Here is a 24,878-nt window from a genome sequence, read left to right as displayed (position 1 = left end):
GAACTGTTATACCTATAAAACAAAATATTGGCAACTGCAACAGGTAGTTTATATAGAGAGCCAAAGATCTCAGCAATGACCTTTTATTTATCGGTCTTTGCTCCACAGCCTTCCTCCCTACCCCCTGCCCAAACCCACCTGAAAGAATACTCAAGTCTCTCTGAAGCCAGTGGAACTGTACGTAGAAGCTACACATTGCTTTAAAGAACCCAGAATCTATTCTCTTTTCACAGAGACTTGCAGATCATTTCTGCTACACAACCAAACTCTTAAAATGACAGGAACAGCGGAGTGAGTTTACTTCCAAACCTAGTTAGTTGATCAGTTATAATACCAGCCAAACACACAAAGTTATCTACTCATAGCTTTCAGATACCAGAAACACCCCAAGGCCAAAAAAAAAAAAAAATGTATGAAGTAATTACTATGATTTCTTCACTGTTCCTCTCAGGAGATTCCAGTGGCTGGCACTACATATGAAAGACAAGTTTCCACCTGCAGCATCAAAAATACACAAGTAACTAAAAAAATGGACCGAATGGAGCAATAAATCCAACAAGGTGGAAGTTATCTGCAACTATATATAAATCCCCAAATTACCTCTGCACAAGAACTTTAAAAGATTTTAAAACTCTTGAAATGAGTATGCTTATTCCAAAGATCAAGGAACACAGACATGCTTTGGAAGGTGCGAAATATAATACCCAGGAGTAAGTCTTTGAAATGAACTACGCATTTTGCTCTGACATGCACGTTACTCCTTTTATGCCATCTTGTAATCTTGGGAAATACACAACAATTATGAGGTCACTACAATCTGAAAAGTGGTACTACACAATTTTTATGCGGGGGGGTGAGGGGGGAGATAACAGAGAGATGCACTGTGCCGGGGTGAAGCCTTTGGAAAGAAAGAAATTCCCATATACAAAAGGATGAATTCCCTGTTGAAAATATTTTAACAGAGGGGAAAAAATCCTTTAAGAGATCCAATATATTCCACATATTTGAGTAGTGTCCAACTAAGTTTTCCAAACAGAGGAAGATGCAATCCCTGAGTTAAACAGGGATAAAACTTAACCTGTGGAAACAATTTCATATGTACTATCCTAAAGAGGTCATCTCACTAAGTGTACTCTGCAATATTTACTAACAGAGGATGAAATCACAGCTCTACTGAAGTCCATAGCAAAATTTCCATTGACTTCAGAGGAGCCAGGATTTTACTCTTGGTCTTTACATATTGAAGCTAAAGAGACCAGTAGCTGAGCAAAGTACTATTCAAAATAAATTCAAATGTCAGATTTGAGCACCAAGACCTTATTCAGCTCTCCCTAGGGAGACAAAGCTCATACTAAAATAAGAGACAGCGGATTCACTTGCTCAGGCACAGAACAGGGCCCTAATAGAGAACAGCATTCGCTTTGGTCAGATTGGAGGAGATATAATTTATCTCAGTCATGGATTGCATTGGTCATCTGGCATTTCTGCCTTTCCTGTTTCCTTCAAGATTCTCCTTCTGCTGTTTTTTTGCTTTAGGGTATGTAGTATTTCTAATTGGGTTTCCTAGTCATATAATTTAAGTAGAGTGTACTTAAACAACATGCTTGTAGTAATGTATACTTAAGTATCTTGTTGTCTATAGTGATGTATGTACTTTTCAAATACCCAACAGCAGACACAGTCTAGCTTACAAAATTATATTATATAGCTATATTGCACTATGCTAATCTATTTTAAAATTTAATTAGATTTCATTTTAAAATGTCACTGGACAGAAATTTCATAAGTAGCAGCTGCCCTGTGTAACAATAGCTCTAAGAGGGCAAGAAAGTGTATAGTCTTCTCCCATGAAGGGACTCAAACATGAAAGGATGCAGTCAGATGTAGTTCACTTTGGGTAGTTTCTGTTCTTTGGAAAGCCCTTTTTGAAACTCATGGTTTTTTTCCTACTGATTTTGTCCTCTTTTCTCCTCTCCCTCCCATCTCTGATCCAATGGAGTTGGAAACTTACATGGCTGTTTTCCGTAGTTTCTTTCACTCTGTTTGCACCAGAATCAGTGAAAGCCAACCCACTCCTGGGAATGGTAAGCCAAATTCAACCCTGATGAAACTCCACTGAGTCAGTGGTGTCATATCAGGGATGAATTTGGCCCCTCATTAGTGAATTATTACTGGAGAGCCAGCCTAGAGAGAACAATATTGTTTATTAGCTATCTATATGGAGGTTATTTTATCTTAGCTTGTAATGGTTTTCCAAGATTCCTTATAGGTGGTTGTTTGTTATAGGACCTGCTGATAGCAGCCTTTACACATGTGAGTAACCTCAGAGACATCACGAGTATGGGCCGCTGGACTACTCAGCAGTAAGTCATCATGGCGAAGAGAGCACAAGAAGAGACAGGTTAAATACTTTTACTGATTACAGACACTTTTAAGGTCAAAATATTTCAACATCTTACACTTGTGTGACATCTCCCAGACATCTAGGGTTTGAGTTAAGTGTGTGTAACTAGGATAGCATCCCACCAAATGCCAGAGATAAAGGTCAATGGTTGCGCTAACTTTCGGACAAGATGATTTCACCCTTCCTTGTTGTTCCCAACACTTCCCAAAAAGTGTGATTTAAGTTCCTATCTCCAGATAAATTCTTCCTTCGTTACTTTCACCATCACCACTATCAAAATTGCTTCCAGTTTTACAGTAGGAGTTCTAGTGCCTTGTTTAAGCACAGAATTAACAATAGCCTGTTAGACAGGGGTGCGCAATGTAAAGCCCCAGTAGCAAAAGGTAGTAGAGTTTAGATCTGCATATGCCAATGGAGCAATGAGTGAATAATCCATCCATAATCTGGCTCTGAGACCGTACCTGAATTATTGTGTTCAAATCTGGGTACCTCGTTGCTAAAAAGATATGGGAGAAGGAGCTCACGGTGTCCCAAAAAGTAATCAGTGTGTCGGATATTTACTTTGGAGGAAAGAAAGAAGGTACACAAACTATACAGAGCTAAAAAGTATTTGTAGGTTATCATGTCGCCTTAAGTGTTTTTTGATGGAGAGGGATTATTTAGTAATGTAGCACACCTAGCAACAGAGGAAAATATTAGGCACACTTTCCTGACAGTGAGATCTAGTCAACTCTGGAATTGTTCCACCACTTCCCTTGGCGAAACTACTCGCTGCTGCGACAAAGCAACAGGAAAAAAAAACTACTACTGAGAACAATCTTGCACTGTAAGGATGATGGGCTAATTGATCTAAGATCTTATCCATACCTGTTTTATAGGATTCAGTGATTGGTGCTGACACAAGTAGGGTCCCTTCTGATCTATAATAGGACAGCGCATAATGCTGATAGATAAGAATAAGTGTTGCAACTGTGGATTTGGATTTGTATGAAGGGCACGCTCCTGCAACGGAGAATACACTATTTACACCTAACAATACCAGTTCCCAGAAGGAAGCATTTTTAGAAGTCATAAAACAGCTGAAATAAGTCCATTACCAAATCAAAATTTTTCCTACACAAATTATTTCAGTAGCAAAACTGGCTTATTTCCACTGTCTGCGACTCATTTCACTTTGCTCATCAATTTATTCTAATTCGATTTCATCTTAATTTGAGTTTATTTGTTTTGTCAAAAAAATGCCCACCATAAATCAAAGGGCTCACGCTTTTTGGCAGATCCCAACAACAAGCTATTCTTTCTCTAGATACTTGTTTCTACATGTCACTTGTTTGCAACAGATGCATAGAAACAAGAAACAGTGCAAATATCTCCATTTCTATTTTTTTTCCTCCTTTTATAAATGAAATCTGTGCCACAAGTACTCCTTTTCTTTTTACCAATCTATTTAAGCCTTCTACATTTTACAGGAAACGTTGAAATGAGAATCTCTTCAGACACACTTCAAACAAAGTAAAAACAAACCTTGCAAGGCATTTCACAATATCATGAAGGAATGTACAGAACTACAGAACAAATGCCATATGGCCAAGTTCTGCCACCCTTACTCACTTTGATTAGTGCCTACCTCCTTGTCATAAATATAAAGGGAAGGGTAAACCCCTTTGAAATCCCTCCTGGCCAGGGGAAAGCTCCTCTCACCTGTAAAGGGTTAAGAAGCTAAAGGTAACCTCGCTGGCACCTGACCAAAATGACCAATGAGGAGACAAGATACTTTCAAAAGCTGGGAGGAGGGAGAGAAACAAAGGGTTTGTGTGTCTGTCTGTAGTCGTCTTGGCCAGGGACAGAACAGGAATGGAGCCTTAGAACTTTTAGTAAGTAATCTAGCTAGGTATGTGTTAGATTATGATTTCTTTAAATGGCTGAGAAAAGAATTGTGCTGAATAGAATAACTATTTCTGTCTGTGTATCTTTTTTGTAACTTAAGGTTTTGCCTAGAGGGGTTCTCTATGTTTTTTTAATCTAATTACCCTGTAAGATATATACCATCCTGATTTTACAGGGGGGATTTCTTTATTTCTATTTACTTCTATTTTTTATTAAAAGTCTTCTTGTAAAACACTGAATGCTTTTTCATTGTTCTCAGATCCAAGGGTTTGGGTTTGTGGTCACCTATGCAAATTGGTGAGGCTTTTTATCCAACATTTCCCAGGAAAGGGGGGGTGCAAGTGTTGGGAGGATTGTTCATTGTTCTTAAGATCCAAGGGTCTGGGTCTGTGGTCACCTATGCAAATTGGTGAGGCTTTTTACCAAACCTTGTCCAGGAAGTGGGGTGCAAGGTTTTGTGAAGTATTTTGGGGGGAAGGACGCGTCCAAACAGCTCTTCCCCAGTAACCAGTATTAGTTTGGTGGTGGTAGCGGCCATTCCAAGGATAACGGGGGTAATATTTGTTACCTTGGGGAAGTTTTGACCTAAGCTGGTAAAGATAAGCTTAGGAGGTTTTTCATGCAGGTCCCCACATCTGTACCCTAGAGTTCAGAGTGGGGGAGGAACCTTGACATGGTGGCGCAGCGGTGGGATTAACCTGAAATCATTTTGAGATCCAGTTGAGATTTTTTGAACTAGAAATACAGATTTTAAAAAGGAATTTGTAGGAAGTCCAGAAGGCAGCTTTGAAACTGAAAGCAGCTTGGTTTCTCTCTGCTTTGTGGCCAAGCAGAGACAAAAGGGGATTATCTTGTGAATTGCAGGTTTCATTTGCCTGGAGGCAGGGTACTTAACTCCTGCAGGGAAATTCACAGTCTTCCAACCCAGAGGTTTTTTTTTTTTTTTTCTTTTCTTCCTAAAAGTAAATAGGGGGTGTGTGCTCTACCCATTTGCCTGGAGACCAAAGTGGCAGGGTTTTTTTTAGGATTTTGATTTTTTTTTTTGTTTTACAAGGAGCACAGGTTTGAAAAGAAATTTTTTTTTTTCTTCGTTGGGCTGGGTAAGCAGGTTTCCAAGTAGTTGGAGGTTTTTTGCTTTAATTTGGGCCCAGAGCAGAGACAAGGGAATTGTCTTTTTCTGTAGGCTGACAATCACTATCAGAGAATAGGTATTCTATTCCAGCACAGCAAAATTTTACAGCCAAGTTTTGTTTGTTTATTTCTAAACCTCAGGTGTAAAGTTAGTTAAAAACAGAGAGGTTAGAATGGCCAAATCCTCGGCTCGACTACAGCTGGAATTAGCCAAATTTCAGGCTGAGGAAAAACAAAGGGAACATGAAAGACAGATAGAACTCATGCGGCTGGAGAAGGAGGTACAGGAGGCTGCCCACAAGAGGGAAATGGAGGCGAGGAAGCATGTGGAGGAGATGGAGAGAATAAAGGCCCAGCAGAACATACCAACAAACCCTAACAATCCTTCTCCAGGTACCACTTCCCATCCCAGAAAGTTCCCCACCTACAAGGCAGGTGATGATACCGAGGCCTTCTTAGAAAACTTCGAAAGGGCCTGCCTTGGGTACAACATCTCTACTGACCAATACATGGTAGAGCTGAGGCCGCAGCTCAGTGGACCCTTAGCTGAGGTGGCAGCTGAAATGCCTAGAGAACACATGAACAAGTATGAACTGTTTAAATCCAAGGCGAGAGTCAGAATGGGGATAACACCCGAGCAGTCTCGTCGGAGGTTCCGAGCCCTAAGGTGGAAACCAGACATGTCATTTACCCGACATGCCTACCACATTGTGAAACATTGGGATGCCTGGATATCAGGAGCAAGTGTTGAATCTCCAGTAAATTTGCCCTTCCTAATGCAAATGGAACAATTCTTAGAGGGTGTTCCTGAGGAAATAGAAAGATACATCCTAGATGGGAAACCCAAAACTGTAATCGAGGCAGGAGAGATTGGAGCCAGATGGGTGGAGGTGGCAGAGAAGAAGAAAACTGGTCGCAGTTGGAGCGGAGACCAGAAGGGACCACCCCAGACCACACCCTATTACCGGGGGCCGCCCAAAGCCCCACCTACCTCCCAAAGAACCCTCCAGACCCCTTATCGTCCCACCACCCCGTTCTCCAGCAACCCTCCTCGTCCCAGTGACCCGTCAGCTGGACGATGTTTTAAGTGTAACGAGCTGGGGCATGTAAAGGCCAACTGCCCCAAGAACCCCAACAGATTACAGTTCATTGCACCGGAATCACACCAGAGGTCCACAGGCCCAGATACCTCCCAGATACCCTTGGAGCGGAGGGAAACTGTGAGTGTGGGCGGGAAGAAGGTCACCGCGTGGAGGGACACCGGAGCACAAGTGTCAGCTATCCATGCTTCCTTAGTGGACCCCAATTTAATCAACCCAGAGATCCAAGTGACGATTCAACCCTTCAAGTCCAACTCTTTCAATTTGCCTACAGCCAAGTTGCCTGTCCAGTACAAGGGCTGGTCAGGAATGTGGACTTTTGCAGTCTATGATGATTATCCCATCCCCATGCTGTTGGGGGAAGACTTGGCCAATCATGTGAAGCAGGCCAAGAGGGTGGGAATGGTCACCCGCAACCAGGCTAAACAAGCCGTGAGGCCTAGCTCTGTTCCGGAAACTTCTATCAGGACCCAGTCAGAGGTGATGGACCTGGACCCCAGGCCAATGTCTGCAACAGCAGTAGTGGATCCAGTCCCAGAGACCCAGACGGAACCAGTCCCAGAACCGGAACCAGCCGAACAACCAACACCAGACCCCGTGTCAGCACTGAATCCAGTACTTGCAACCTCAACACCAGAGGGCCCCACCGAACCTGAACTGGCAACAGCCGATAACCCTACACAAGAGGCTCAGCCGGAGCCTGAATCCCAACATAGTGCACCAGCGGAGAGCGGTTCACAGTCAACAGAAACAGCTCCATCCCCTATATCGCTTCCAGAGGGACCAAGCCTAGGTCCACAATCCCATGAGGAACTGATGTCTCCAGGATCAAGGGAACAGTTCCAGACCGAACAGGAAGCAGATGAAAGCCTCCAGAGAGCTTGGACGGCGGCACGGAGCAACCCACCGCCTCTCAGCTCTTCTAATCGATCCAGGTTTGTTGTAGAAAGAGGACTTTTATACAAGGAAACTCTTTCTGGGGGACACCAGGAAGACTGGCATCCTCAGAGACAGTTGGTAGTTCCAACTAAATACCGGGCCAAGCTCTTGAGCTTAGCCCATGATCACCCTAGTGGCCATGCTGGGGTGAACAGGACCAAAGACCGTTTGGGGGGGTCATTCCACTGGGAGGGAATGGGCAAGGATGTTTCTACCTATGTCCAGTCTTGTGAGGTGTGCCAAAGAGTGGGAAAACCCCAAGACCAGGTCAAAGCTCCTCTCCAGCCACTCCCCATCATTGAAGTTCCATTTCAGCGAGTAGCTGTGGATATTCTGGGTCCTTTTCCGAAAAAGACACCCAGAGGAAAGCAGTACATACTGACTTTCATGGATTTTGCCACCCGATGGCCGGAAGCAGTAGCTCTAAGCAACACCAGGGCTAAAAGTGTGTGCCAGGCACTAGCAGACATTTTTGCCAGGGTAGGTTGGCCCTCCGACATCCTCACAGATGCAGGGACTAATTTCCTGGCAGGAACTATGAAAAACCTTTGGGAAGCTCATGGGGTAAATCACTTGGTTGCCACTCCTTACCATCATCAAACAAATGGCATGGTGGAGAAGTTTAATGGAACTTTGGGGGCCATGATACGTAAATTCGTAAATGAGCACTCCAATGATTGGGACCTAGTATTGCAGCAGTTGCTCTTTGCCTACAGAGCTGTACCACATCCCAGTTTAGGGTTTTCCCCATTTGAACTTGTATATGGCCGTGAGGTTAAGGGGCCATTGCAGTTGGTGAAGCAGCAATGGGAGGGATTTACACCTTCTCCAGGAACTAACATTCTGGACTTTGTAACCAACCCACAAGTAATCCTATCCATTTCTAGTGATTCTATGAATGGTCCCACAGAAATGCAAGGGACTCAAGAGGTCATCAAGTCCAGCCCCTGTACTAAGGCAGGGTTCAGCAGTATACCTAGGCCATCCATATTCTTAAAAACTCCTAAACAATGAGGACTTCACACACACATCTCCCTTGCTGCAGATTAAGCCCATTACCTTCTTGTCCTACCCTTGATGGACATGGAGGGCAACGGATCATAGTCCTGCTTATAACAAGCCTTAACTGTATCTTTATCTGAAAACTTATCAGGCCCCTCTCAGTCTTCTTTTCTCAAGACTGAACATGCCCAGTTTATTTAACCTTTCCCCGTAGGTCAGGTTTTCTATACCTTATTTTTGTGGCCCTATTCTGGACTCTCTCAAATTTGTCCACATCTTTCCTAAAGTGTGTCCAGTTGTGGGTTCCACAAGACTCCAGCTGAGACTTCACCAGTGCTGAGGTAGAGCAGGACAATTATCTCTTGTGTCTTACATACACTCTTGTTAATAGATCCCAGAATATTAGCTTTTTCCAAAACTGCATGAAATTGATGGTTCATATGCAATTTGTGATCCACTATAAACCCCCATCCTTTTCAGCAGTGCTACTGCTTAGCCAGTTACTCCTCATTTTGTATTTGTGCATTTGATTTTTCCTTTGTAAGTGTAGTACTTTGCACTTGTCTTTATTGCATTTAATGTTGGTTGATTTCAGACAAATTCTCTAAATTTGTCACAGTAATCATGAATTCTAATCCTATCAGTCAAAGCGATCCCTGGTGTCATCTGGCAATTTTATAAGCATACTCTTCACTATATTATCCACAGCATTAACAAAAATACTAAAGAGTACTGGACCCAGGACAGACCCCTGCAAAACCCCACTAGACATGCCCTCCCAGTTTGATAGCAAACCATTGAAAATACCTGTATTTAAAAAGAGTAGTTATGAGTTGTAAACCCATCTTATAGTTATTTAATCTAAACCACATTTCCCTACTTTATGAGACCATCATGTGGGACTGTGTTAGAAGCCTTTTTTTTTTTTTAAAGTAAGAAAAGAAAAAAAAAAAAGCAAACATCTACTGTTTTCTTCTCCCCCTGGCCAGTAACCCTGTCAAAGGAGAAAGTTAAGAACAAATCATGCCAAACCAACAATAAATCAATGCTGGCTATTGCTTATCATCCTATTACCCTTTAGGTGCCTACAAACTGATTGTTCAATACTTGGAAAGATACTGGAACAAATAAATATTAAAGTTAAGATGACAGGTCTATAATTTCCCAGGTCCCCTTTGTTCCCAGATAGGTACGATGTTTACCCTTTTCCAGTCCTCTAAGACTATCCCTTAAATTGTAGTCCAATTTACAGGAGTACTGCAGTCACATGACAAAAACCAGAGACCTATGTAACAGTATGGGTGTTTGAGCCTGCGTGTTTGTTTTGGTTAGATTGTGATTAGTCAGGTTGCAAGAAGGGTCTCCTATTGATTCCTGTGTTTAATTACTTATTAAATGACAAAAAAAAAAAAAACACACCACACAGCAATCAGGAACTATTACCGAGGATTTATAAACTCAGCTATTTAGGCCCTAATCTTATAATGAACTGCTCTGGCAGTCCCCTGGCCTTACTGCTCACAGAGGACCAGGACCAACGTTTTGATCCCAGGGTTTAAAGACTTTTTTTTTCCACCCCATGTTCTTTTGTAAGCAAAAAGAGCCATAGCCTTCAAATATTTATGCACACACTTAACACTCCACATAGGAATTGATATTCTATGATTCTGTTTCAAACAGTCTGTTATACCATCTATTAAATGTTATTTAAACCCCATTAAATGATCATGACCTACTGAAGTGACTACTCGGGCAAGTAAAGTTAAGCATAGACAACAGTATTTGCAGGATCAGGGCTATCGTTCATGTTTAGAGGCAAGAACCTGTGTTCCTCTTATTTTAAGAACTGTTCCCCATCACAAAAGAAATGTTGACTAGAAGAACTGTAGCATTTCAAGTGTAGACAAGCCGAAAGGCAGAAGCACAGCCTCAGCACTGCAGCTGTGCTGTCCCACAGCACTTCAGTTCAGACACTACCTATCTCAACAGTAGGTAATCGCCCGTCCCAAGAGGTGGTAGGTAGGTCGAAGGAAGAACTCTGATGTCAACCTAGCACTGCCTATGCTGGGGTGGTGTCAGCGTAGCTCGGTCTCTTAGGGGTGTGGATTTTCCCATGTTTGGATGCTTACGTGGTCTCATATCTGGAGGGTTAGGTATCAAGAAAGAGGAAATGATCCTTGACACCAAACTGTCACAAAATACCCCTAAGCATCAATGAGAGTTTTGCATAAGATGGGACTAGAGCCCAAACTCCTCAGGGTTTGGTCAGTTCTCTCTTTTTCTGTTTAAGTAGAGCACAAGATCCAAAGGGTGTTTTTTTTTTTAAACGTTATTTGCTGAAATGATTCAATGCTCATGCAAGGTGCAAGACTGTCAGTCCTAGAAACTAACTTTCTGTTCAGAAAGCCAGCAGTGTGAATGTTCCCAGTTATTCAAGTTTTAAAAGCAGCTATTCAGTATGAACAACACCATGTCTCAAGATCAACGTCCCACACTCTGAATATCACGTAAATCCCCTGTAGCTTCCTTTTGTGGGAGGAAATTGCAGCTTGTCTTTAACCTGTAGGATTGCTCCAAACACTCCCACCACCAACCTTCACCCAAAAGGTATGTGTTCTAGGTTCCTGAAGGAAAGGAGAAGGTTCTATTTCCAGCCCCTCCAACTAGGATTGCTAATTTTGGTTGCATGTATTCCTGGAGATTTCATCACATGACATAATCTTTAATTAATCTTTAATTCCTGGAGATTCCAGGCCAATCCTGCAGGGTTGACAACCCTACCTGCAACACAACTCCTCCATTAGCATCAGAGACCACTTTTGAGCAGTGTTCACGGGCCTACCACACCTCTCTGCTGCAGCCTTGGTGAGTAAAGAGCAGAATTCAAACACCACTCTTCTGCATGACAGTGTAATACTATTAAACCAGATCCAAAAGGCTTTTGGAGTGAGGTTATTAACGTGGTGGCACATATCCTCCAAATAAGAGCATGTACTTCTAGATCTTAAGCCATTTCCTTTATTAAAATACCTCCCACAAACTAGGTTACTGCTCATAGAGATGTAATCTTTTTCCCAGATGTACAGAGAGCAAAGAATATAAGTTCTTAGTATCTATTAAGTGACTGCCTATTTTGTTTATATTCTTGATAAATTCTGGGAAGACTCCTATACTGAACAAGCTTCAATTTATGTAGTGATAAAATGCAATAGTGCTTTTTAAATCAACTTTAAAGGGCCATCTCAAAAGTCAAAAGGGCAACACATTTACAAAGTTAAGATTGTCACCACTCATCTATCTGGACATGCAAACATGAAGCTCTTTGGAAAAAATATAGGGCAACACTGGGATGACAAAATGTCTCATTAAGTTGACTAGAAAGGTCCAGTTTTCACTGCAAAGGCATTTCTCTGAATTTTGTAGCAGATACTACATTATAGCTTGACAGATCACTGAGAAACTCAAGTACAATGCAGCGAATTCTGGCAGAGTTTCAGCTTTCACTTAAGTTATACAAGTAAAAGAATTAACTGATTAAAGCCCTGACCACATGTCCCTCAAAACCTCTCAGTGTTTTTAATAGGAAGTATATTACACCCACTATCCTGTCCAAATTCTATTTTAGACTCCCTACCTTCAAATTCCCTGCAGTTTCAAATGGTTTGGCCAACTTTATGTTCTGCCTTTAGCTGTTGGGAAATGTTGCCGTTACAGAGCTGCTGCATTCCAGCCCAGACATGACTGCATTTTAACAATGGATGCAAAGACTCTCGTATATTCTTACCTTACAAAGGTAAGATTCAACTAATGAACCTCAAACTATTGAGGTTCAACTAATGCTACCTATATGCTTTCAGAGTCTCATCTGAAATGCACAAGGGAAATGCACAGTGTAATTTCAAGTACTGCTGAAGCTGCATGGAAATAGTTTTGAAAGCCACTCTGTTGGGCGGGGAGTGTCTGCCCTTGTTTTCCTATTTCTCTCTCCCCTCAATTTTGATGGGCTGTTGACATTGACTTCACTGAAGACATTTACATAAACACAGCATCTTGCTCCTTAGTTGCTCCTGTTATCTATTCTCCACTGTCTATGCAAGTACTAACATGGCCCTCATCATTAGAGTATCTGTGCAAGACCATTATTTGCCTGTTGTGTGTACGTCAGTGAAGCTCAGATACGATTATGTTAGGTCCCAGAGAGAATTATGACCGTGCATTGGAAATAAACAAGAGCACATGAACTCTGCAGAAACAAAAGAATCTGGTTCTCATGTGCTCTTGTAATTAAAAAGAAAAAAATTGCAGCAAAACTGCTCCTACGTGGGAGGGTTTACAATTTTCAATGATCCTTTAGCAGCATTTTTAAGAAGCCTTTAACCCAGGCTCACTGTGGATCACTGAGCCACATCAGCTTGTGTTTCAGGTCAGGAGGTGGTCAGGGAATGAGTGATCAGGCTATCTTCCACCAGCCTGCAAGGCGAATTCCTGCCAGCTAAAAAACTTTTCTCCCTGCAGTGCTGTAGCCTTGGTGGGCCCAGGTTATTAGAGAGAGGAGGGGGGCGAGGTAAGATCTTCCCCTGGACCTAGAAAAGCTAATACCTCCCCCACCTTGTCAAACTTTCTCCAGCGAGTCTTCAGGGTTGCAGCTGGGCTGGCTCCCTGCTCTGCTGCACCCCCAGGGCACTGGGCAGGGTGGGGGTGGGGCTGTGGGCATGCATTGGGTGGGTCCTTCATTCCCCCCACCACCACCACCACCACCCCGGGAGCCCCTGACCTTGACCGTGCCCTGCGCACTCAGAACAGAGGCACGGAGTCAGGGGCTCCCTCTGGCAGGGCCGCGCCGGGGCCGCTGCCGCCAGCATCAAGGCTCCAGCGAGGAGTCCGCTTGCAGCAGGGGCGCGGCTAGTGCCCGCGGCTCCACTCACCGTGGGGGAACGGCTCCATTTTCCTGCGGGAGCCCTCAGCCGGCAGAGCCCAGGCACGGGGGAAGCGAAGAAACACAGAGCAGCAGCGGCTGCCGGGCTGCGCCTCCTCAGTCCCGCTGCATGCTGCCGGGGCGGGCGCTCCGCTCCGTCCTGCTGCGGGTCACGCACGAACCACTGCGGCCGGCCGGCCGCTGCAGCCCCGCTGGCTGGACGGGGGAGGCTAAGCAGGCTGCACGGCGCGATAGCTCCCCCTTGCACGGGGCTCCGGCTCGGCTCTTCCTAGCAGCTTCGCCTTCGCAACGAGCCCCAAACGACCATTTTCTGCCCTGGCCTCTCTGCTGCTGCGAGCCGAACCCTCGCTTCCCGCGCCTGGGCCGGGCCGCTGCTGCCTCGCTAAGCTACCGGGGGCCGGAGGCGGCTGCGTTCTCCCGCCTCAGCTGGGCTCGCCGGCAGCTCCGCGCCTCTAACCTCGCCCAGCCCTGAGGGAGCTGCTGTCCCTTTCCTGCCCGCTGTACGCGTGCGAGGGACGCGTCGGCACAACATGGTCACGGAGCAGGCACCCTAAAGCCTCTGTGCGGCTCGTTTGCACGCCCAGAGCCCGCTTCACGGGCACTGAAGCGCATCCCGCTCTAAGCGGGGCTCACATGGCCTGCCACTGAAACAGGGCCAAGCACCTCTTCCTTGAGCAGAGCAAGCAGGGGTGCTGGCAGGATTTGTATGGGAGGGGCTGAGAGCTACTGAACCACGCTGTAAAGCCTGTATATGATGGAAACCACTTCAAAGCAGGGGGTGCAAGAGCACCCACGACAATAAGTCGTTAATACTCATGAGACTAGGGGATTTCAACATACCCTAGGGGCCTATAAGCACTGATGCGTGTGCATTGCTTTTGCGAGAAAAAGCTGTCCCATTGCCTTCAAAGGGCCTGGGCAACTGTCCAAAGATACTGACGTAAATGTCTGCAGGCTTCGGAGTACACAACACCACTATAGGGACTAAACATTTGGGACAGAAGTAGTGTCTCCAGGTCACACCATGTCAATCACACGTCCCACTATATTTGTTTTTCTTAAAGCTCTCTCTCACGGCATATGATGAAAGCCAAGAGTCTCACATCATTTGGGGAAAGAAAAAACAACACCCCTCATTGGGGGGAGGAAGACACCTTGAAGAGGTGATGTGATCATACCCTGAAAGTTCAGGAACCAGAAAGGGCTTTTTTGCCCCTTTAAAAAAAATTAAGCTAATTTATGATTTTTGAGCTCTAACTCATGATTTTTAAGCACTTGGGTCAGCAAAAGTGGAAAGAAAAAAACAACTAGGAAATCCTATGTAACAGAAATGTAACTGCATGGGAGACCCGGTTACCAGATTTAGAATTTAACATTAGCCTAACACTCCTAATCTTGCACAAAGTTCCATAAGAGTTTAAATTGCTTTTAGCAGTCAATATATTGTTACATCCCATGGAAAAAATGATAACTCCAGCAACATGGGGCCCTGTAACACAAGGGTCAGGCGCTGTTTCTGTCCGGACCTAAAAGAAAAAGTGCTGACTATTGAATCAGCAACACTACTTGTTCTAACAGCTGGAATCTCCCTAGAGGTTTCCTGTGTAAGTACTTGCCCTATCTTGACCCATATTTAAATAAACTAAATCAACATTAATTACCTGGGCAGTAGACTCTACAGTGTTGGGATGCTACACTATATCAGATGGAGACTACGCAGACTTGTAATACAAATAATTATGTCTTGATTGCTCTATCAATCCTTCTACCATCCAGGTTCCTCAATGAAACATCTCCTTTTCAAGTTCTGATAGTAGAATAATACATCCTTCTGAGACAGCTCCTGCTGGAAATCCAAACTGAAATCCCCATTTAGCCCAGCTTTATGGGCATACTGAACTTTATGCACCTGGATTGTCTGATTGAAGTCAATTTCCCAAGAAGTCACTGGGACTGCTCAGGTGCATAAAGTTCAACATGTGATTGTTTACACATGGTGGTGCTAACTTGCAGCTGGGCAAAACTGGGCTGATAGAGTTTTTAATTTAATGCTTTCTATATAAGTTTTGTTTAGGACAAGGCTAACAAGAAAGCTGTCAATTAATTGTGCTTAAATTTTTTGTTCATAAGACTACAATTTCTAGAATATTAAAAAGACAAAAAATCCTAGGGATCTAAGAAATATAGATATTTTGCTTTACTGTAAACTATTTATAGTCTTTGGTTTTAGTTCTAGTAATACAGGTGATTAGTAAAATTGATGGATGTTAAATTCTATCCTATATCAGATCTTTACTCCAATTGCCATAGTTTTGTATTATAATTTGAAACATAATCAGGAACTTGTCTTGCATCTGTTCAAAGTCTTAAAAATATATATATATTTTAAAAGCAGCCACAAATGGTTATAGTTCACTTTTGGAAGTATGCTAACCTTTAGGATCACCAAGCTCATAATTTTCTGCTATGATTAGTACATTTTAGAGCATATAAAGCTTAATACTCCACTTTTTTAAAACTGTAATTTTTAACGCAAAGTATAGTAATTATCATGGGACAAGGAGAAACCGTATGGTATGTTCACCTTTATTTGGCAGTCTTTGATCTGTGCTAACTTTATAGCTAACTGCCTTCCTCAGAGCAGCATAACTAGAAAATGAATGGTGTTTCCTAATAATGTTTGAGGCCCTGTTTCCCCCTCACAGAGCTTCAGAAGGTTCAGCTTCAAACACCAGCTTTCAAACATTTCCAAGGAAGCATGACTCAGATGCTACTTTTTTTTTTTTTTTTTTTTTTAAGAGGAGCAAGGGTGCTGTAAGATGTGAAGTGGCCCAATGGTAAGATTCCTGCTAACTTCTGTTGCAGCTGGATTAGGTCCTTTGTACAGCACATTGGAGGAAGCTACCCTGTGATGCAGTTAAGAGCATTTTAGCTGGGCAGCCTTCAGAGTTCCAGAGTTTTTCAGGAAGGGACTTTCTTCACCAGACTTCCTAAGGTGTACCAGGGAGCTCAGCTCCAGCCCTGGGACTCTTCTAAACTATGTTGGCAGCCAAACTGGACAAACTCAAGCAGTATTCCATTACCCACCTGCACCTTGATCCTGGGCACGACTCAAACCGTGCTGTTTATTCTGTGATATGATCAGTTTCTCTCATTAACCCAAGGAGAGCTTGTATTTAACAGTTAAATTGTTTTAGTCATATACTACATAACTTTAACAGCACAGAAACCAGAGCTGCTGCATGTTCTGCCCTGCATCCCTGAGCCCCATCATCCAGCATGGAGGATGACCTTTTTTTACCTCTTCAGTCACATCCTTACACAACAATAACAGCTGCTTTATATAAATAAGCCATTGTTATACATTATAAAACTCTATGTCTCACTTCCCCACAACCTGCTCTCCCATACTGAACACCCCAGGAATCATTCTTCCTCTTCTTCACTTCCTACTTTCTCTTTTTATTCCACTTTCAGTTCTTTCCTGTCTGGGGATCTGCATCCCTTTGTTTTTTGATTAATCATATAACTGTGTATTATACTTAAAATCCTGTAAAAACTTAATTAAAAATATGGGATAAAATTTTCAAAATCACCTAAGTGATTTAGAAGGCTACGTGTCATTATGACTTAGTGTCTAAAGATATATGAATACTGCAGTTAAACACCTGTTTGTGCTGGAGTCCAAGTTCTGGGATCCTGAACTGGGGGAAGGTCCCAAAGCATGGGATCCAGCACAAGCCTGAATGTCTGTCTCACAGTTTTACAGCCCGTTAGCCTAAGCCCCACAAGCCTGAGTCAGCTGACTCAGGCCAGCTGCAGATGTTTAATTGTAGTGTAGACATACTCTAGATCCATTTTGAAAATAGGACTCAGATTCCTAGACTATTTAGGCACTTTTGAAAAATGTACCCCTGATCTCAACAGTGAGACCTGACAGAGCAGTTTAGAAAAGTAAAACAGTAGAAATTGTGATAATCTTTAGGAAAAGGGAGATTGCTTGTGATTTTAAAGGGCATTTAAAATTGGGCAGCAAATAAAAAGGGTTAACTGGCATTCAATTTTTATGACCTAGCATATGTCAAGAAAGTGTATTTTAAGGAGGATGAGTCACAACAGAATGAGGACATTAAACACTTTATTGTAATGTGGACTACTTGGCAGTATATGCTGCTACTTACTATTTTTGTTGATGTCTAAAAAGAAATAAGCTATAATGAAAGTTTCTAGGTCTTGAAATTAAATCCAGAGATTTTCTCTCCCTCTTGGGATATTTTCAGTGTGATTTTTCTAACTCATCTCTAAATTACTAAGAGTCATTTACATCTCATTTATGTTCCAACAAGAAATAAAATGTGTGTATTGGCAATGACTTGTCCTAGATTATCAACATCTGCCTAAGAGCACACATCAATGACTTGTCAACTTTTTAGGGGGAAGAGAACTGCAGTAAGAAAACATTCTGAATGAGGCTGCTCCTTAGATTTCTAGAGGGGATCAGCAACATTAACTCGGGAGCTTTCCAAAGAGTTTTTAGCCTTTCTTTCGCAATCATTTTCAGCCTTATGGAGGTGATTTCCTCCTCCTTTTTTCCTCACAGTGAAACTTGGGAATCTTGAGAGGAATTACTTTTGAACCCAGAAAGAATTTAAAAAAACACGTCACTTAGGAGCAGAGGACTGGTTTTACTGAAGTAGAGGCTTCTATCAAATGGAAACTCTAGCAAGAGTAAGGGTATGTCTACACTATGGAATAAGGTCGAATTTATAGAAGTCGGTTTTTTAGAAATCGGTTTTATATATTCAAGTGTGTGTGTCCCCACAGAAAATGCTCTAAGTACATTAAGTGCATTAACTCGGCGGAGCGCTTCCACAGTACGGAGGCTAGAGTCGACTTCCGGAGCGTTGCACTGTGGGTAGCTATCCCACAGTTCCCGCAGTCTCCGCTGCCCATTGGAATTCTGGGTTGAGATCCCAATGCCTGATGGGGCTAAAACATTGTCCCGGGTGGTTCTGGGTACATATCGTCAGGCCCCTGTTCCCTCCCTCCCTCCGTGAAAGCAAGGGCAGACAATCATTTCGCGCCTTTTTTCCTGAGTTACCTGTGCAGACGCCATACCACTGCAAGCATGGAGCCCGCTCAGGTAACCGTCACCCTATGTCTCCTGGGTGCTGGCAGACGCGGTACGGCATTGCTACACAGTAGCAGCAACCCCTTGCCTTGTGGCAGCAGACGGTACAGTACGACTGGTAGCCGTCATCATCATGTCCGAGGTGCTCCTGGTCGCCTCTGTGAGGTCGATCAGGAGCGCCTGGGCAGACATGGGCGCAGGGACTAAATTTGGAGTGACTTGACCAGGTCATTCTCTTTAGTCCTGCAGTCAGTCCTATTGAACCGTCTTATGGTGAGCGGGCAGGCGATACGGACTGCTAGCAGTCGTACTGTACCATGTTCTGCCGAGCAGCCATGAGATGTGGATGGCATGCAGTCCTTCTGCACCGTCTGCTGCCAGCCAAAGATGTAAAAGATAGATGGAGTGGATCAAAACAAGAAATAGACCAGATTTGTTTTGTACTCATTTGCTTCCCCCCCTCCCCTGTCTAGGGGACTCATTCTTCTAGATCACACTGCAGTCACTCACAGAGAAGGTGCAGCGAGGTAAATCTAGCCATGTATCAATCAGAGGCCAGGCTAACCTTCTTGTTCCAATAAGGACAATAACTTAGGTGCACCATTTCTTATTGGAACCCTCCGTGAAGTCCTGCCTGAAATACTCCTAGATGTAAAGACACCCCCATTGTTGATTTTAGCTCCCTGAAGCCAACCCTGTAAGCCGTGTCCTCAGTCGCCCCTCCCGGCGTCAGAGCAACAGCAAACAATCGGGCATCTGAGAGTGCTGTCCAGAGCAGTCACAATGGAGCACTCTGATGGGGCTAAAACATTGTCGCGGGTGGTTCTGGGTACGTATCGTCAGGCCCCCGTTCCCTCCCTCCCTCCGTGAAAGCAAGGGCAGACAATCATTTTGTGCCTTTTTTCCTGAGTTACCTGTGCAGACGCCATACCATGGCAAGCATGGAGCCCGCTCAGGTAACCGTCACCCTATGTCTCCTGGGTGCTGGCAGACGCGGTACGGCTTTGCTGCACAGTAGCAGCAACCCATTGCCTTCTGGCAGCAGACGGTGCAATACGACTGGTAGTCGTCCTCGTCGTGTCCGAGGTGCTCCTGGCCACGTCGGCTGGGAGCGCCTGGGCAGACATGGGCGCAGGGACTAAATTTGGAGTGACCTGACCAGGTCATTCTCTTTAGTCCTGCAGTCAGTCCTATTGAACCGTCTTATGGTGAGCGGGCAGGTGATACGGACTGCTAGCAGTCGTACTGTACCATCTTCTGCCAGGCAGGCAAGAGATGAGGATTGCTAGCAGTCGTATTGTACCATCTTCTGCCAGGCAGGCAAGAGATGAAGATGGCTAGCAGTCGTACTGTACCATCTTCTGCCGAGCAGCCATGAGATGTGAATGGCATGCAGTCCTTCTGCACTGTCTGCTGCCAGCCAAAGATGTAAAAAATAGATGGAGTGGGTCAGAACAAGAAATAGACCCGATTTGTTTTGTACTCATTTGCCTCCTCCCCTGTCTAGGGGACTCATTCCTCTAGATCACACTGCAGCCACTCACAGAGAAGGTGCAGCGAGGTAAATCTAGCCATGTATCAATCAGAGGCCAGGCTAATCTCCTTGTTCCAATAAGAACGATAACTTAGGTGCACCATTTCTTATTGGAACCCTCCGTGCAGTCCTGCCTGAAATACTCCTTGATGTACAGGCACCCCCTTTGTTGATTTTAGCTCCCTGAAGCCAACCCTTTAAGCCGTGTCGTCAGTCGCCCCTCCCTCCGTCAGAGCAACGGCAGACAATCGTTCCGCGCCTTTTTTCTGTGCGGACGCCATACCAAGGCAAGCATGGAGGCCGCTCAGCTCACTTTGGCAACTAGGAGCACATTAAACACCACACGCATTATCCAGCAGTATATGCAGCACCAGAACCTGTCAAAGCGATACCGGGCGAGGAGGCGACGTCAGCGCGGTCACGTGAGTGATCAGGACATGGACACAGATTTCTCTGAAAGCATGGGCCCTGCCAATGCATGCATCATGGTGCTAATGGGGCAGGTTCATGCTGTGGAACGCCGATTCTGGGCTCGGGAAACAAGCACAGACTGGTGGGACCGCATAGTGTTGCAGGTCTGGGACGATTCCCAGTGGCTGCGAAACTTTCGCATGCGTAAGGGCACTTTCATGGAACTTTGTGACTTGCTTTCCCCTGCCCTGAAGCGCATGAATACCAAGATGAGAGCAGCCCTCACAGTTGAGAAGCGAGTGGCGATAGCCCTGTGGAAGCTTGCAACGCCAGACAGCTACCGGTCAGTTGGGAATCAATTTGGAGTGGGCAAATCTACTGTGGGGGCTGCTGTGATGCAAGTAGCCCACGCAATCAAAGATCTGCTGATATCAAGGGTAGTGACCCTGGGAAATGTGCAGGTCATAGTGGATGGCTTTGCTGCAATGCGATTCCCTAACTGTGGTGGGGCTATAGACGGAACCCATATCCCTATCTTGGCACCGGAGCACCAAGCCGCCGAGTACATAAACTGCAAGGGGTACTTTTCGATAGTGCTGCAAGCTCTGGTGGATCACAAGGGACGTTTCACCAACATCAACGTGGGATGGCCGGGAAAGGTGCATGATGCTCGCATCTTCAGGAACTCTGGTCTGTTTCAAAAGCTGCAGGAAGGGACTTTATTCCCAGACCAGAAAATAACTGTTGGGGATGTTGAAATACCTATATGTATCCTTGGGGACCCAGCCTACCCCTTAATGCCATGGCTCATGAAGCCGTACACAGGCAGCCTGGACAGTAGTCAGGAGCTGTTCAACTACAGGCTGAGCAAGTGCAGAATGGTGGTAGAATGTGCATTTGGACGTTTAAAGGTGCGCTGGCGCAGTTTACTGACTCGCTTAGACCTCAGCGAAACCAATATTCCCACTGTTATTACTGCTTGCTGTGTGCTCCACAATATCTGTGAGAGTAAGGGGGAGACGTTTATGGCGGGGTGGGAGGTTGAGGCAAATCGCCTGGCTGCTGGTTACACGCAGCCAGACACCAGGGCGGTTAGAAGAGCACAGGAGGGCGCGGTACGCATCAGAGAAGCTTTGAAAACCAGTTTCATGACTGGCCAGGCTACGGTGTGAAAGTTCTGTTTGTTTCTCCTTGATGAAACCCCCCGCCCCTTGGTTCACTCTACTTCCCTGTAAGCTAACCACCCGTCCCTACTCCCTTCAGTCACCACTTGCAGAGGCAATAAAGTCATTGCTGCTTCACAGTCATGCATTCGTTATTCATTCATCACACAAATAGGGAGATGACTACCAAGGTAGCCCAGGAGGGGTGGTGGAGGAGGGAAGGAAAATGCCACACAGCACTTTAAGCACAGCACTTTAAAAGTTTACAACTTTAAAATTTATTGAATGATAGCCTTCTTTTTTTTGGGCAATCCTCTGTGGTGGAGTGGCTGGTTGGCCGGAGGCCCCCTCACCGCGTTCTTGGGCGTCTGGGTGTGGAGGCTATGGAACTTGGGGAGGAGGGCGGTTGGTTACAGAGGGGCAGCAGTGGCAGTCTGTGCTCCAGCTGCCTTTGCTGCAGCTCAACCATACACTGGAGCATACTGGTTTGGTCCTGCAGCAGCCTCAGCATTGAATCCTGCCTCCTCTCATCACGCTGCCGTCACATTTGAGCTTCAGCCCTGTCTTCAGCCCGCCACTTACTCTCTTCAACCCGCCACTTACTCTCTTCAGCCCTCCACCTCTCCTCCCGGTCATTTTGTGCTTTCCTGCACTCTGACATTATTTGCCTCCACGCATTCGTCTGTGCTCTGTCAGTGTGGGAGGACAGCATGAGCTCAGAGAACATTTCATCGCGAGTGCGTTTTTTTTTCTTTCTAAGCTTCACTAGCCTCTGGGAAGGAGAAGATCCTGTGATCATTGAAACACAGGCAGCTGGTGGAGAAAAAAAGGGACAGCGGTATTTAAAAAGACACATTTTATAAAATAGTCGCTACACTCTTTCAGGGTAAACCTTGCTGTTAACATTACATACATAGCACATGTGCTTTCGTTACAAGGTCACATTTTGCCTCCTCCCACCACGTGACTACCCCCTCAACCTTCCCCCCTCCCTGTGGCTAACAGCAGGGAACATTTCTGTTTAGCCACAGGCAAACAGCCCAGCAGGAATGGGCTCCTCTGAGTGTCCCCTGAAGAAAAGCACTCTATTTCAACCAGGTGACCATGAATTATATCTCACTCTCCTGAGGATAACACAGAGAAATAAAGAACGGATTTTGGTTGAATGCCAGCAAACATACACTGCAATGCTTTGTTCTACAGTGATTCCCGAGTACGTGTTACTGGCTTGGAGTGGTAAAGTGTCCTACCATGAAGGACGAAATAAGGCTGCCCTCCCCAGAAACCTTTTGCAAAGGCTTTAGGACTACATCTAGGAGAACCGCAAATGCCAGGGCAAAGTAATCCTTTCACATGCTTGCTTTTAAACCATGTATAGCATTTTAAAAGGTACACTCACCAGAGGTTGAAGGGTTAATGTCTAGCTATTCCACCTGGAAGCAGGCGGGGCACACCCTGACTGTTTCCTAGGAGCAATGCACACATTGCTCTATCCAAGGACAAGGGCTAGATATGAACCCTGAGAACTTGATTGTTTGGACAGCAACTGTGGGAGGTTTCTTTAGCCTGGGCTCAAGGCCTGAGAACCAGGATTGTAGTAGATAGAGGATGGTAACTAAGCATATGAATCAACGTCATACATTCCTTTGTGTAGCAGTGTGTAATGCTTAGGGGGAGAAATATAATAAAAGGAGAAGGTGGAAGGCAGGGGGGGCAGAACAGCCCATCTCCGCTGACCAGCCTGTTTGCTTGCATAAAGCTGTGTTCTGTCTCATCACTGAACCGCAACAACTGGCGCCCAAACGTGGGGCCCTCAGCACTCACCTCGCCCGGCAAGGGTTTCAGACGCGTCACTCATCCACTTCGTGGATCCCGGTGAGTATTTTTCATTGTGGTAAGTATGGGAAGCTCCCTCTCTGCTTTGCAAGTGCAACACCGCAATGAGCTGCAGTATTTGCTGCGTAAGGCTCAGCATGACTGCCCGGCTCGAGAACTCACTCTCCTGCTACAGGAGGTGCGTGCCAAGTGCCCGTGGTATCCTGAAGCTGGAAGCTTTAAGCTAGCGGACTGGGAGCGATTGGGCCAGACATTGCACAAAGAGCCTCGGGCACCCGTGCAGGCTTTACATGCCTGGCACCTCTGCCGCGACGTGGTACAGCGTGTCGCCTCGGACAGACCCTCCCTCGCGAGGCTGGTGCTCTCGCCGCCCCCGTCCGCCCCTGCAGCCATCCCCCCTCCTGGCGATGCGACACAGCGTGTCGCCTCGGAAAGGCCCTCTTCAGCACCAACAGAGGAGCTGCCGATCCTGCCACCCCCGTCCGCTCCTGCAGCCATCCCTCCCCCTGCTTCGCCCCCAGTGCCTCTATTACCACCGCCTCCCTGGCCTTCCCCACCGGAGCCGGTGTGTGATCACCCTCCCACCATGGGGCCCCCCGGAGAGTCATCTGCATCTGCTCAGAAGCTTTCGCTGGTGCAACAAATGGTTCACGCAGCGAAAGCTCGATCAGATCTTACAGCAGAGGAGCTGGCTGATCTGGTCTCCGTTTGCCCGGTGACCTGGCAGAATGATGACCAGGGCAACCCCGTGGGCACCTGGACCACTCTGCCATACTCGGTGGTTAGAGAGGTAAAGAAAGCAATTCGTGAATTTGGCCTGACTAGCACCTTTGTGCGTGGTCTCATTGAAGGGATGGGTGCTGGGTACTCCCTAATCCCTGAGGATTGGAAAACGCTGCTGCGCATGATGTTGTCACCCAGTCAGTATGTTATTTGGCTTAGTGAGTATCGGCAGATGGCAGAACGCCAAGCCCAGGTATACAGAGAGCAAGGTATCATTTATGAGCATTTGGCAGGGGAGGGCCAGTTTGCTACTATTGAGATGCAGTCTCAACTCCCTCAGGCCGTCTTCCCCATTATTTCCACCTGTGCCCAGCATGCTTTCAAGAAGGTCCCGGATTCAGGCAAACCTACCAAAAGCTTTGTCAGTATCCGTCAGGGTGCCTTAGAGTCCTTTTTTGGATTTTACCAACAGATTGCAGGAGGACACTGACTTTCGGCTGCCAGGGGAGGTCTGTGCCATACCTACACAGGTGATGGGACCTCTCCCTGCCGGCTTTGTAGGTCTTGTTCTCCCTCGCTCACATGCTGGGAAACAGGGCTTTTTTGTCATTCCAGGGGTCATTGATGCTGATTACACTGGCATTATTAAGGTTCAGGTGTGGACTCATCTTCCACAGTCGC

General features: G+C 45.5%; 2 protein-coding genes across 2 annotated transcripts in view; one reads left to right on the top strand and one right to left on the bottom strand.

The window, feature by feature from the left end:
• The window catches only part of LNPEP (leucyl and cystinyl aminopeptidase), a 107,530-nt gene extending 93,434 nt beyond the window's left edge, over positions 1-14,096 (bottom strand). Inside the window, exon 1 of the mRNA XM_073344573.2 lies at positions 13,389-14,096. Within this exon, the coding sequence (XP_073200674.1) occupies positions 13,389-13,407 (19 nt within the window). The 5' untranslated portion in view covers positions 13,408-14,096. The remainder of the gene's footprint in view (positions 1-13,388) is intronic.
• Positions 4,149-8,869, top strand: LOC144930574 (uncharacterized). Its single transcript, XM_078852996.1, has 3 exons — positions 4,149-4,278; positions 5,564-8,118; positions 8,855-8,869. The coding sequence occupies exons 2-3, from the start codon at positions 5,596-5,598 to the stop codon at positions 8,867-8,869; spliced, it is 2,538 nt and encodes an 845-aa protein (XP_078709122.1). The 5' UTR covers positions 4,149-4,278; positions 5,564-5,595.
• Positions 14,097-24,878: the final 10,782 nt, after the last annotated feature.

Source organism: Lepidochelys kempii, chromosome 5 (genome assembly GCF_965140285.1).
Source record: "Lepidochelys kempii isolate rLepKem1 chromosome 5, rLepKem1.hap1, whole genome shotgun sequence".
NCBI lineage: Eukaryota > Metazoa > Chordata > Testudines > Cheloniidae > Lepidochelys > Lepidochelys kempii.
This window is presented reverse-complemented; position numbering and strand designations above follow the sequence as displayed.